Source organism: Alligator mississippiensis, chromosome 4 (genome assembly GCF_030867095.1).
Source record: "Alligator mississippiensis isolate rAllMis1 chromosome 4, rAllMis1, whole genome shotgun sequence".
Classification (NCBI taxonomy): domain Eukaryota; kingdom Metazoa; phylum Chordata; order Crocodylia; family Alligatoridae; genus Alligator; species Alligator mississippiensis.
Window position 1 is genome coordinate 170947273 of NC_081827.1, and position 14116 is coordinate 170961388.

Sequence of the window (14116 nt, forward strand, 5' to 3'; positions counted from 1 at the left end):
AAACAATACATATTCAGAGCAAATCAACAACATTAAAAACAAGAAGGAGATCTGCCAGCTCAGAAGTAAAGTAATGGTATATGGACATTTTTCCATGGCTCAAAACAAACCCAAGGCAGTAGCAACCAAAGGTCAGACCAACCAACATCTTTTGTGCAACCTGTATATAATGATTTGATTTCATAATAGCCAACCAAGAATATCACCACTAATGCAGTACCATGGTGGCTTTGGGAACTGTCCTGTTTTTAAAAAAGGCACAAAGAGAAACGAAAACTTTCCTAATTACATTTACCTTTCAACTTCCTTTAAGAAACACACACTTGCCAATAGAGCCCACATCCTTCACCTTCAACAAGATCTGAAGGACTGACTAGTCCTTCTATTTACTCTCCAGAGGGGGCCTGAATTTATGTTCATTTATGCATTTACTTCAGACAAGGCCTTACCACCTTAATAGCTAGCCTACTACATTAACTCTCCCTAGCATCTCTGCTTTTCTCCAAGTCACTCTTACCTTGGGATAATAATCCAGGCAAGGACAGTCTTCGACTGAGTCCTTCAGATTCTTCTTCTCGAATATCCACGAGGCTAGAACTTTTCTTTCCTTGCATCGATTCCAGTCTGACCTGCTCTTCCCGACTGTCCTTCAGCCCCTCCAGGCCTGAAGAAGCACTGCCAGACTGAGATCCTAATTCACCTGGAGTTGTACCATAGAAGTTTATTACTTTCTTGAGAGACAAAGCCCCAGCTTCATATGTAGCAGCTACTCTCACACCAACTGCTGATGCACAGGAGGCTACCAAGCTGTTCAGTGCAGATGTACTAGCACCTGGAGGGCTGGGGAGACAAGCACCAAATTCTTCTTCTTGAGAAGGCTAAAGTTATAAAGAGAAAAAAAAAAAAAAATCAGAGAAATCATCATAACGGATAACATATACAAAGGATGATCTCATATTAAGCTCCATACTCTGAAAAATTCTACTGTGCTGAAACACCTGTTCAAAAAGGTACTCACTAGTTTGCTTTTTAACTCTACACACGATGACCTCAATCCTCTGGAAATCAAATAGCAGTTCTGCATGGTCTCTATTCTGTTTATTGCACCCCCCCCCCCCCCCCCCCCCGTCTTCCTCCCAACAGATCTTTACTAGGATTGGGACATTAGTACAGGTTCCCTGCTGCCCGCTTAAACAAGCAGCTATTTCAATTGTTCAAACTAGTCAAGTGCTTCCAGTGCGCATGTGCCATTGAGGCAGTAAGTAGATAGCCCCAAGGTGCCTTACTGCACATAAGTGTAGTGGACTGGACCAGCCTTCATAATCATGACATGATTGATCATGTAGTTTTGAAACTGGTAGGGCAGCGCCCAAGTACCCCGCATTGATGCCAGAGCTCTTCCTAGCAGAAAGCAATTTCCCTACTAGGGAGTGGGACACACTTGGGTAGGTATGGAGAGATTTGTATACTGCTGAGTAGCTAACACTTTGGAATGGTTTTCTGCTTGGTCTATACTGTAATATCACATGTACAGAAACAACTACAGATTTCATAATTCAATGTTTAACAAAGTTGGAATCCATTGTTCTGTTGACTTACCTTTTTCTGTCCCCTCAACCCACCAAATAGCAACGTTACAAAGCTAGTCTAGAAGAAAGTGTTTTCCTTAAAAAAGTATTTAAAGTCTCTCTTAGACTCCATTACAGCAGAACAGTAACAGCCATAACATAGAAAATAAACGTACCACTTTTTGTATCATTGCCAGGATCTCCTAAACATAAGGGGCAAGGCAAATATGGAAAAAGTATGGATCCCACACTTTCAATTTCATGCCACTCATGGCTGACTGAAAGGGCACTCAGAATAAAATATGATCATGAAAGTTCCAATTAACTAGCCAAAACCTTCAGTTGAAGAAAAATCATTCTAACTGTACAGAAATCTTAAAAGCAGCAGATAGCATGTATGAAGTCTCAACGTATAAATCCATATGACATTTTATTTTAAATGAGTTGGAAATCAGTTTACTGGGTCATTGCCTCTGCATAATCCACAGCATAAGACTAGAGTACTGTCTGCAAAGGTTGCCCATTTAAAAATGTCAGAAAAGGATGAGCAGGGAGACCATTCTACTCAGCCCACAATCCTTTTCATATATAAACTTGATATCCAAGACAGATAAAAAAAATCCTGTGTCAATTACAGAATTGTTGCTACAGTTTCAAATTTATATTACACACTAAGAGAGAGTCCTTCAGCCATCATGAACACATTACAGGATATCAAACAGAGTACACATACAGAAAAAAAGAGTGTAGCCCAACAATGGCTGGTACCTGTTCAGGTTCTATGCTGATGCTTTTCTCCATGCTCTCATTAAATGAGTGATCTGACACGTTCTTCAAGGCCTCTTTCACTCCTTTTCTGTCAGGAAACAAGATGTTTCCAGGACTGGAAATACCACCATCCTCCTGCCCATCGTTGTGAGAAAACACACTTGCCACATCCGATTCTGAAGCCATAAGTGACTGGTCTTCAAGAGACTTCTGACAGCCCTCACTACCAGTTGCACTTTTCCCTTCAAGGGTTTCCAATGAGGAACAGGAGACATGGTTTTCTGGGTGGGAGTCAGCCAAAGCCACACCCAATGGACAGCAGTGACTATCTGAGATGATTACATGGTCTTCTTTGTCTGTCATGGTAATGAGGAGTTGGCTGCAATGGTTGCACCTCTCTGGGATTGGTTTCATATCTTGCACAGGGAGACATTGCACAAGTGCCAGGCTGTGGTAGGCTCCACAGGCAACCTGAAGTACAACACGTCCTGCCAGATGTTCCACTTTTTGTGGCTTGGTCACTGGGAAAGTAGTAGTTATGAGGCCAAGCTGACAGCCACTCCCCCATGCCCATAACTCTCTGCTTATTGACAGTGCCAGAGTATGCTCCTCTCCACATGCCAACTGCAAAATCCTGATGGATAACAGAGGACTGGTTTCAGAGTCAGAAATACTGATGGGATGTGGTTCTGGAATGTAAGGCTGGCTAGCCACTGCACACTGCCCAGCCAAATTGTTCCCCCACATGTAAACTGCACCACTCTCAGTCACTGCTCCATTATGGAAGCTCCCAGCTGCTATAGTAACAACATGCTGTCCAGTCAAAGCATTTTCTAAGATAGGAATGTTAGCACATCTCTCTTCTACCCTAGTCCTCCAGGGAAGTTTTCCAAAACTGTAGACTTCACCACCTGGAAAAATGTATTGTTACAATGAGATTAACCAGTAAAAATCACAAACCTTGAACTTCACTATTGTAGCAAGAGTGCACACTAAAGCATTGCTTTAATATTTATTCCTTTAAAACTGAAAGGCTACCTGATCACCTGTTTCACATTGTAACACAGTCCTGGTAGCCTTGAAATGAATAAGCAAGCAACACCACAAATAAAAAAAAAGGTGTCCCTTTCTAAGGTTTACTTGTGACAACACTCATTTTGCCAGTTAAAGTATCATTAGAGTTGCATTCAGAGAACAGTACACTTTGCTTCTACATGTATATCATTCAAAGATTTTTTTTTTTCCAGCAATGTAGTGCCACAGTAGGTCATGTAGATTACACATGGCTTTATTCAACCTTCCTGAAGTTAGAGTATTGTTTACTTATAATTTAGTAACATTCAAAAAACAGTACAAAGTTCTATTTGTTTTGAAAATGGGAAGGGGGGGGGGGAAAGAGACCTGCAGCTTCCAAACTACCTCTGCCAAGTATAGCCTATTGATAACAAACACAGAGGAAAGAAACAGCAAGACTCAAGAGTTTCTAAAAATTTCAAGATCAACTAATCATAAATAAAGTATTATTGTAATCTATCTACTTGTTGTTTTTCAGAAATTAAAAAACAAAAGACTGAGTTCATATGACATGGGGGGGGAGGAATCTTATCTTGATATTTTTTAAATCTACTCATTCTGGAAGACTTAATGAAGCAGAAAAGTGCCTGGAAAAGGTCTAAATTATGCTGCCATATTATAAATAACGAGTCTCCAATCTACCTTTATTTTTGTTAAAAAGGAAAAAAGGAGTTAGCAACATCTGAAGTTTTAACCCATTACATTCTAAAATGCATAGATTACCATATTCACCTGAATCCAAGATGACTTCAAATTTAGGACAAGTCCCCAGTAATTAACTTTTATATAAATTTTCCAGGTATAGAATCCAATTATTGGAGGCCTGTACAGGCAACCCCTCACTTAATGCTACAGTATTTCGCTATAAACACTCATTTGAAATTGATACTTGATTTCACTTAGCACTCAACGAGTTTCGTTATAATGCTCACAGTTGCCATCTTGGGTCGTCAAATACTTTTGGTTCCACTTAACACTCATTTCACTTAACACTCAGTTTTTCAGGAACCAACTAAGAGAGCTAAGCGAGGATGGTCTGTATTAAGTTCACCCCCTCCCCCAACACTGCTAGTGAGGTTAGCAGCAGCCGGGGGGGGGGGGGGGGGGGGGGGGGGGGGGGGGGGGGGGGAGACAGACAACAACACACAACAGCCTGACCCTCAGCCCCCCTCCTCACCTATACCCCAAGCCTCCCTTGGTGTCTGTGCCCCCCCACAAGAACTCACGCTGTATCCACCCCCCCCGGCACCTCACCCTATGGTGCCTGACCCCACACCACCTACTCCTGAACCCTGCTGCCTGCCCCCACACTTCTGCTCTCCCATGGTGCCAGCACACCCTGCTGCCTACCCCCACTGCAGCATCCATGTGTCCACTGTTGCCTCCCCCTGCCACCCACTGCTTCTGACCCCCTTCCACAGCTTCTCCCCACCCCTAGCACTAGGACTAGTCCCCCTTCCTTCCCCACACCCCCAACAGCTCTGCTCTGCCCTCCTACCTCCACCCACTGTTTATCAGTTACAGCTCCAGCTACATTCCAGAGTAACTCCAGCCCCAAGAAACTTCATCTCGGGATTTGAGTAAATATGGTATAACAGCATTCTTACCAAGAGTACTAACTCTTAATCAGCTTGCATGGTAAATACATTATTTGCAACGTAATACATCAAACTAGGTCCTCAAACTTAGTTTTAGAATTCTATAATAATTTTAATCCAACATCAAATACTTAAATTATCAGCTTCAAGTCCAAACCATATATTAAATACCTTCTGTCAGAAGTAAGCCATGGTTTACTCCAAGGGCTGCTTGAAGTACTGTCTTCCCACCCCAGCCTGGAATTCTTTCAGGTGTTGGACAGCAAGAACCAGCCTTCCAAACATAAACTATGCCTCTCTCTTTGGCTCCCTCTGCCTCTGCTGAGCTATGAGGGAAAGTCGAGAAAAAAGCAGCAGCTGGTATTTTTTTTTATTTATTTTTTTTAAATACAATCCAGACCTATTCTGTTGGCTTTTCAAGTATAAACATGAAATAGAAGAATGGGTCAGTGATCATAATGCTAGTTTGTGACTAAGGAAACCATAGCAGATTGATTTAAGTAGCTTTAAGACAAGTAATTTAAATCATGGTTAAACACAAAAACCCCCAACAACATTAACTTAAATAATTTTAAAATCATGCTTTGCTGTAGTACTTGCTAGTTAATTGCCCAAAGAAAGGCTGTTTTTCATTGTTCAGTGACCAGACATGCAAATTCACAACTAAATAAAGACTTTAAAATTTGTCTTTTTTTGCTAATAAAGAAGATACATCTCTCACATTTAGGCAATTATGTAGTTTAATATATATTCATTCAAAAACATGAATGTTTCTTATTTGTTAGATTTAAAAAAAAAAAAACCCCAAAAACCCCAACTCATGATCTGTGTCAAGCTACTTTGGCAAAGGGATTCAACTTCAATTAATGATGCAAAAATACATTATTTTAAATATTATTTTTTCATTGGTTATCTAAAATGACACTACATTTTTCAAATGTACCAGAAAAAAGTATATTGGAACATGTTTTCTCTTGATACTATCCAATTTATTAAAACAAAAGAAAGTTATCTGTACTTAGTAAAGTGAAGTGATTGTTTCCAGTCACCACATCCTTCAAGTTTTTAGTACTGATAAGCTTCAGCTTCTCATATCTACTATTTACCCATGAACAAAGAGTCATTGACCAAAACTAAAAAAGAAGAAAATATTCTCTTTGCATCTGCACATGAAGCTACAGTTATCAACAGGTGGTTTATCACTTCAATAAATTCTGGCTGTAGTTGCTTTGCCAGCAACTTCTCCCTGTTCAGAGGCCTTATCTTTTATTAAGTTCAACGGCAAAACACAACACTTACTTTTATTTAGAATTATTTTAACGAATCATGGTAAATTCAGGTCATCTAGGTTTTCATAAATGTCAAGTTTATTTTTAAAATAGGTATTACTATACAAAAAAATTATTAAAAGGAATCCAATTTAAATACAATCCTTAAAAAAAAAAAAAAAGAGCCATCTGTATTCATCTAGCCTGTAATCATGTGTTTACTTCTATTTAGAAACAGGCTTTTTATAGCACCTTGACTAAGTCATATGTTCCACTATCTGTAATATAGCCCTTGCCTCTTTTGTATAGTTGAGAGATTAAATACATTAGATTGTGAAATGCCCCAGAACAACAGTAATGGCCACGTAGAAGAGAGTATAAAACTAATGTATGCCAACGAACCCTAAAAACCAAGTCTGGAAATAGCTAACCTGGAAGGGGAAGGGAACTCACTTGTGTGTGCTGCTCCTGTTAACATTGCAAGGTAAATGCAACTTAAAAAAAAAAAAGTAGTCTCAGCAATTCATTTCTTGCTACGGAAGAAGTCAACCTCTGAATGACCTCATAACATCCAAGAATCAAGTGAGACTTAAGTTGTTGAGACAGAATGGTGTCACTTATTTTAATTATTTTTCCCCCTTGAGTTGATATGTCAGAAAGCAAAGGAAGAGGAGGTGGTCAAGTACTCTAAAATTCAAATACATAATTTAGTCCACCTAATGTAACCAGCATTATACAGCGTGCAGTCTAAAATAGAGGCAGACATAGAGAACACTTCATAAAATAAAAAGTTGCTAAAGACAACAAGAACAGCCGTGGTTAATGTGGCATCAGATTTTGGGTACTTCACTTAGGGTAGCCATTGGTCCCATTTTGTAACAGACTGTCCTGTTTCTAAATCCTTTGTCCCCAGTCCATTTCTGAATGAAGAACACAGCAAAAAAATCCTATTTTTCAGTTCACTGGTGGAAATAAATGTCAATCATTTGTCCTCATGATTCTATTGGCTGTACCTAGAGGTAGGGCAGTGCACAGGAGGCGAGGGCAGCAGGGAGCCAGCCAGGGGAGGGAGGTGGTGGCCCTTCCCCTTGCTGCTGATTGGCAAAGAGGGCCAGTGGCCCCATTCCTCGCTGCTGATGGGTGGGGCCACTGTCTCAACCAATCACCACTGATTGGCTGAGGTGCACTTGCCCTTCACCAAGGGGCTGTCCTGCATTCTGGGGATGTCAGTGCCCACCCTAATTTCACTACAGTTGTAACACACTATGTTAGGAGAGACAAGATAGGGAAGGGGGGTAGGCTACACAATATAGAGATTTTCAACACCAAGCTGTACTTGAAATTCAGCCCATGGTACTAGTGAATGGGTGTTCAGCATATACAAACTCTTGGTAGGCTTATGAAATTATTTTGGTAAGTTTGGGTCCCAGCCCTTAAAAATGCTCATTTTAGGAAAACTACCATGCAACCAGAATTGATCCAGAAATTTCACTAGTAGAGCAAGAATAGGTCCTCGAGTTCAACAGGAACACTCAGTGGAAACTATTCCACCCCACCTGTATTCACGGAGTACACCTGACATCAAATGTCAATGAGTTCCTCAATAAAAAGGCTAAGTGTATTTTGGTCTCTGTATCCTCTCTCATTTAACTTTGGTCTTTCCAAGTATACAGGGTTGGCAGCACAACAAAATTTGCAGTCAGTGCTGTATACATTTCTTTGAATAATTTATACTTCAGTCCCCACAGCTGTCAATCTAAAAACATCCACATGCACTGAAGTTTACCCAATCAATTTTAAATGCGATTTCTACTTCATACAAGCAATATTTATTACTTCTGGCAAAAGTACGTTTTCATTCTTTGACTAGGCAGTCTAAAGTTTCAGCAACCAATTTAAAGAGAACACTGAAAATTTAGAGTTGTAGCAGCTTATTGACAGCTGTAGCATCCCATAAGCCTGGAAGTAAAAATGACATACTTCAGAGTGTGTGCACGTGGGGGGGGGGGGGGGCCTGAAATAGGCCTAAAATACTGTCCGTAAGTCTTTCATGCAAATTAGTCAGTTTTATAGAGTCCATATAATTTCAGATGGTTTGCACGTCTTTACCTTCCGTCTTGCGAGTCCATCAGTCAGTGGAAGTACTCCATCACCAAATCATTCCTCTTTACAGAAGGAATAGGGCAGTTCTGCAAACTGTAAAGATGAGGGCACAAGATGAACTGGCTAGTCAACCAAACATCACATGTGGGCACAAGAAATAAGTGCATAGACACATACCACAGACCCAACAAATGAACATCTATGCAGCATAAGGTTTAAAAGCATTAGATTACTTCACATTTAGCTTACAAAACAAAAGCTGAGTTGTCAAACTTATCCTATCCACTCATCCTGAAACAGGACTGTACACAGATTGAACAAAACGTATTTCAAAGAAAAGAATTAGCCTACAGACAGGCTGTTTGAGTTCTCAGGAAATGCTATCATTATGAGGATGCATCATCGCTTAGAAACTGTTGTGTTGCTTTAAGAGCAATGTTTCCCTAGTAAAAAAAGTAGTCAATACCAACAGATCTGTAATTCCCAGAGTCTCAGTATTCAAAGATGTGTAATAGTAACATGTTGCTGCATTGATTCTCCTGCGGTTTAAACTTCTACACAAACTTTCAAGAATTCAAAGCACTGCAAAGTATATGCAGCTATTACAGTGCAAATTTCTATTTGGCCTTGTACTATGGTATAGATATTTTAATGCAGAAATTAAAACAGGGATTCAATACACTTCACTGTGAAAGCCACTAACTAGAAGCAGCCTAGTCTATGAATGAAGGGTACACAGTCTGACACGATCACTTTCTAACCCTTTTTGCTCTTCCAGCTTTTAAACAGTGTTTTCTCTTCCCTCCTCTATCCCTACCTTACTTCTGCCATGCTCCCTCCTCCCCCAACTCAAGAACATCTTCACATTCATACTTTAAAATTCTAAAATTATAAAAGCCTGTCTGTCTGTCTGTCATACTTTATTCGCACTCTTGACTGGCTGATGGAAACAGCCAATCAGAGTGCTCCAGGCATGGGGGAGAGCAGCCATGATTCAGAAGCTGCACCAAGGACCGGACAGAGGGTGCACCCCGCTCCCTGCAAGAGGTGGAACAGCAGCACATGGGGGCACTGGGTGGCAGAACTCCATCCCATTCTTGATGGGCAATTGGCTACTAAGTAAATAAAAGCATTTCAAAACCTTTACTCTAGCACTTATAATTCAGTGGAAAGGAAACCAGGCCATCCTTTGTGAATGAAAGATGGATTTAAAAGGTTATGTGCTTTTTATTCTGCACTAAATCCAGAACAGCAGATTCAAGATTTGTATCACCGGTTGAAGGTAGAATACCTAGACTGCCATTTAGCCTCTCCTTTATGAACGTGTCACACAAGCAGAAGTCAACAATGCAATTAAGACGTTCCAATAACTGAAAACAACGCACAACAAGAATTTTTATAGGGCCTTATAAACATAAATCCTCATTGATCCCCCTTGAAATAATTTAGGTTTTACTTTTTTTTTTTTTTTAAATAAGAAACAAAAGTTGCAGAAATATCTTCTAATTTGATACCAACATCCACAGATTGAAAACTAATTCTTTCTGGCCAATTGTCTTGCTAAACATAGGACTAAAAAAAAAAAAAATCCTTGCTCAAACTGTATGCATTGCTAATCTATACATTCAAATTAATTTGCTTTCATGTATACAAATTTATCTTCAAACAATTTTACAATATGAAGCAGAGGATTCAGCAGAAGTATTAATTCAGTTTGACTGAATGCACTTTTAGTTTATTAAAGGAAGTGGGCTTCAGAGAAAAGATCCAGAACCAGAAGAAAGATCAAAACTAATTTCTTCCATCATAAAGTATAATTATGTCTAGATAATCCCTGCATGCGGAAGTGACAGCTATGATTTAAACACAGAATTAACATGAGAAATAAGCACTGAGTTGACGAGTATTAATTGACCCAAACAGCGTTTAAACTAACTCCTGGATTTAATCCAGCTGAGGAACACTATTAGAACAAAAATAAAATTTCAGTATTTTCATTGAGATTTTCCTCTTCTCTTCTTCCTACCCCAAGAAAAAAAAAAAACAACCCAAAAACCCACTGTGGCAAGAGGTAAAATTTCAGCTATGTAAGGGAGGAGTAGCAATGGTTTTAATAATAGCTAAAAAGCTTAGTTATCCAAACAGAGTATGTTGAAGTGCTTTCTTTATTAAATTTAAAGTCAATTCGATAAATAGTCCAAATGATGACATTTGCTGGGTGAGCCTCTAACAGAATCCCAATTAGCTGGGTTGCTCATATGAATGTAATCCAAACTGGTTATTCTATTAAAGATAGACTAAGATAATCACATAAATTAAAGGGCTGGAAGCGACCTTGAAAGATCAGAAAGTTCAACACTCCTGCTCTGGGCAGGAATACTGCCAAGATCAAATGATCCCAGCAAGGTATCTGTCCAGTCTCTTCTTCAAGACTTCCAAGGTTGGGGACTGCACCACCTCCTTGGGAAGTCTATTCCAGATTCTGGTCACCCTTACTGTAAAGAAGCCCTTCTTTGCATCCAACCTGAAACCATCCTCTAACAATTTATGTTATTGCTCCTTGTTCTCCCCTGGGGCACCCTAGTGAACAGCTTTAGCCTCAGCTCCCGATATTCACTCCTTACATAACTTTTAGGTAGCCACCAAATCCCCCCTCAGTCTTCTCTTCTCCAGGCTGAACAGTTCCAGATCCCTTAGTCTGTCCTCATAATATAGATTTAAGAAAGATAAAAAGCCAAAAAATAAGATACTCATATTACTTATATAGGACATGAATTTAAAATAATTAGTTATACACCCTTGATTTAATACTGAGGCATACTTCAAAGCCATCTTCAACAACAAGGAGATAACTGCCTCAGTTGCATTTAGTTACCCCCTTTTTAAAATGCCTTTCTTTTTTCAAATCTTTGAAAGTGTCATAGCAATGAAACTGTAAAATACTGAAAGCTCAAAATGCCATATTTCAGGATGAGAAGTAGAGATGAAATGTTAAAAGATCAAAAAACCCTCTGGATCCTCTAACCATACAAACTAGTTTTAGCCAGTGGAAAAAAAAAAAAACACCTACAAAGAACACGTATTCTTTGTAGCTGACTAAATTCACTAACCTTGATTCATATATACTTTCATTTACTGGAACCCTATCACTAGTGAACCACCCAGGCTTCAAAGATAAAGGCATACTGATAGCCATTGGAGTCTGACAAAGGATGTGTGAACACCAATGATTAGATTACTTTGGTCAGAAGCAAAAAGATGCATTTTGTAGCCTCAGCTTCCACAATTAAGTTTTATTTTTGTTAAGATGTTGTGAGACTTTGAGACATAAGCCCTGAACACATTATGGATTTACTATTTTAAAATTCTCAAATCATACAGGACAGAGCTAAAAGCCACCGGGCATCTGATTTGTTTTATATTTCTGACAAACTCTCTCAAGACTCATTTGAAGAGCAGCAAAACAAGGAAGCAAGGAACTACACAGAGTGAGACTAGTCAGAACTGAAGAGATATAGCATGTTTTCTAAATTAATAAAGTCCTCATACTAAAATTAAAATGAGCGGATCCTTACTAGTAAGGAAGAAAAATAACGTTGCATGTCAACAGCTTGCCTTTACAAGCCACTTTAAAATTAATTTCTGTGATGTAGATTAATGTTCACATTTTACAGATGAATAAGAAAGAGACACAGAAGTTTAGTTACTCGCTCAAGGCTACAGCAAGTAACTTTTGATTTTAATTCAGAAGGTCTGAAGGTTTCCAACTCTTTCCTGACCACTGTTAACTTGGAAGAAAAAAAAAAAAAAAAAATCACATCATATGTAATCTTTGCAGAAGACCACCCACATAACGCTACTCACACATCCCTATTCCAGCACTTTGACTCGAACATCATTGCTATTCCAAACTGAAGTGGCACTCCAACAAAAACTGCAACTAATGCCAACTAGTGCCAAATTACAAGATGGCCATGTGTCACAGGCAGATGGTAGCCAGCATGTGACCAAACTCATACTTCCATTTATAAACAAACTAGGATTTTAATCTAAACCAGCGATTCTCAGCCAGGGTGCTGCAGCACTTTGGGGTGCCTTGAGATCCTTTCAAGGGTGCCATGCAATGTTAACACTGTTTGATGTGCAGAGACATCGGTCACAAGATAAACCCAGAGGCTTCAAATAGGAATCCACAGCATTAAAAGCATTCTGATCCGTTGTGGTCTTTCAGTTCTTTGCAACAAAAGAATTGCCCTATTATTTTTCTGTAATCAAAAGACAAGTGAAAACTAAGCTGGCATTTTCCAAGGGGTGCCTAGCATCTAATGCAGTGTGCCTTTAGTCTAACAAGGCTGAGAACCACTAATCTAAATGCGTTAGAACAGCAGTGCTCAAACTTCTGGCCTTGTGGGCCCAATGAGGGGGTGCGGGGCTAATCTGCAGACCAGATCCCATTGGCAAGGTTGGTGCACAGTGTCAATTTGGGGATGCAATCCAGTGTGCCAGTCTGACCCCATGAATAAGATCCAACCATGCACCAGCTCTGCAAGCCACAGCAATTAATGCTGCCATTCCCTTGTCGCCAAATTTCTAGACCTGTAGGCCTGATGACATGGATCCGAGGGCCAGGGTTTGAGCATCACTACTCTAAAAGAAAGAAAATGGGTGCTAGAGTACAATATTATGTTGGTTCTTATGATGTTATCGAGTAGGCAACAGAGAACGTAAAGTCCTAAATTTTTATGCTACATTATAATTTATTTTATACTCAAAACTCAACTAGAACAAAACAAATATCTAACCCAATCTAAGATATTAGCATCATGAATTGGTTGTTTCACTTTCATTTATTTGCCACATCCATTTAAAAACTGAACTACACATTTCTGTGACTCCTTAAGATAAAACAGTCATAAAGAACTGCTCTGAATTAGCCATTGTAGTAGTCATAAAGCCATTGTAGCACATGCTGTCAATTTATATTATAGGCTTATGTTACCTCAAACCAAATGAAAGAACAGCAACAACAGCCATGGCTCTGAAGGAAGCTACATCCAGGCCTCCTTAGTCAGAAGGAAGTTGACCACAACGGTACAGTCTAAGACAATATTAAATAATTGCTTCATTACTGCTAACAATAGTTCAGCTCTATAACTGCAATGCAATGCAAGTAGCCCTCATTTACATGGAACACCAGCAGCCAGCAGTGTGATAATTCTGGGCTACTTAGACCTGTTCTAAGCAAGGTTAAAAGATGGCATGTAAAAAATGCAGCAGTCAGTGGTCCCACCATGTTCAGGCTCCCAAAATTGCCAAGACCAGTGGCAGAAAAAACAATAATAGTTATGGTAGACATGGCTGAAACAGAGCCTTTGGAAATATAACACAACTGAAGATGCTATGAAGAGGGGAGGGAAAAACAAACAAACAACCATGTGAATGGTTTACTATTAGCTGTAAACCTGTAGCTGAAAAGCAAGTGTAAACCGAGACTAAATTTTCTCATCTCTACCTCTGACAATATGTCCATGAGATTCTGACAAACAAAAAAGAACTAGCCCTGTTGTATTCCTTATCTTTGGAAGTTAAAATATTTCAATTTGGGCATACTAACTGCATCTGGAAACAGAAGTTATCTAGGCTTATAGACATTAAAATAAAAACAAACAAACAAGAAATAAAAAAAAAACCTGGTGCTTTATTTTAAACCCAGCACATGCTCAGAAGAAGCATTGCA

At 39.4% G+C, this 14116-nt stretch overlaps 1 protein-coding gene across 1 annotated transcript in view; it reads right to left on the minus strand.

Moving 5' to 3' along the window:
* ALS2 (alsin Rho guanine nucleotide exchange factor ALS2) overlaps window positions 1-14116 on the minus strand; it is a 58362-nt gene that overhangs the window by 41182 nt on the left and 3064 nt on the right. Inside the window, exons 2-5 of the mRNA XM_014594185.3 lie at window positions 8386-8472; window positions 5180-5334; window positions 2337-3247; window positions 518-878 (exon numbers count right to left, since the gene is read on the minus strand). Of these exons, the coding sequence (XP_014449671.1) occupies window positions 518-878; window positions 2337-3247; window positions 5180-5334; window positions 8386-8405 (1447 nt within the window). The 5' untranslated portion in view covers window positions 8406-8472. The remainder of the gene's footprint in view (window positions 1-517; window positions 879-2336; window positions 3248-5179; window positions 5335-8385; window positions 8473-14116) is intronic.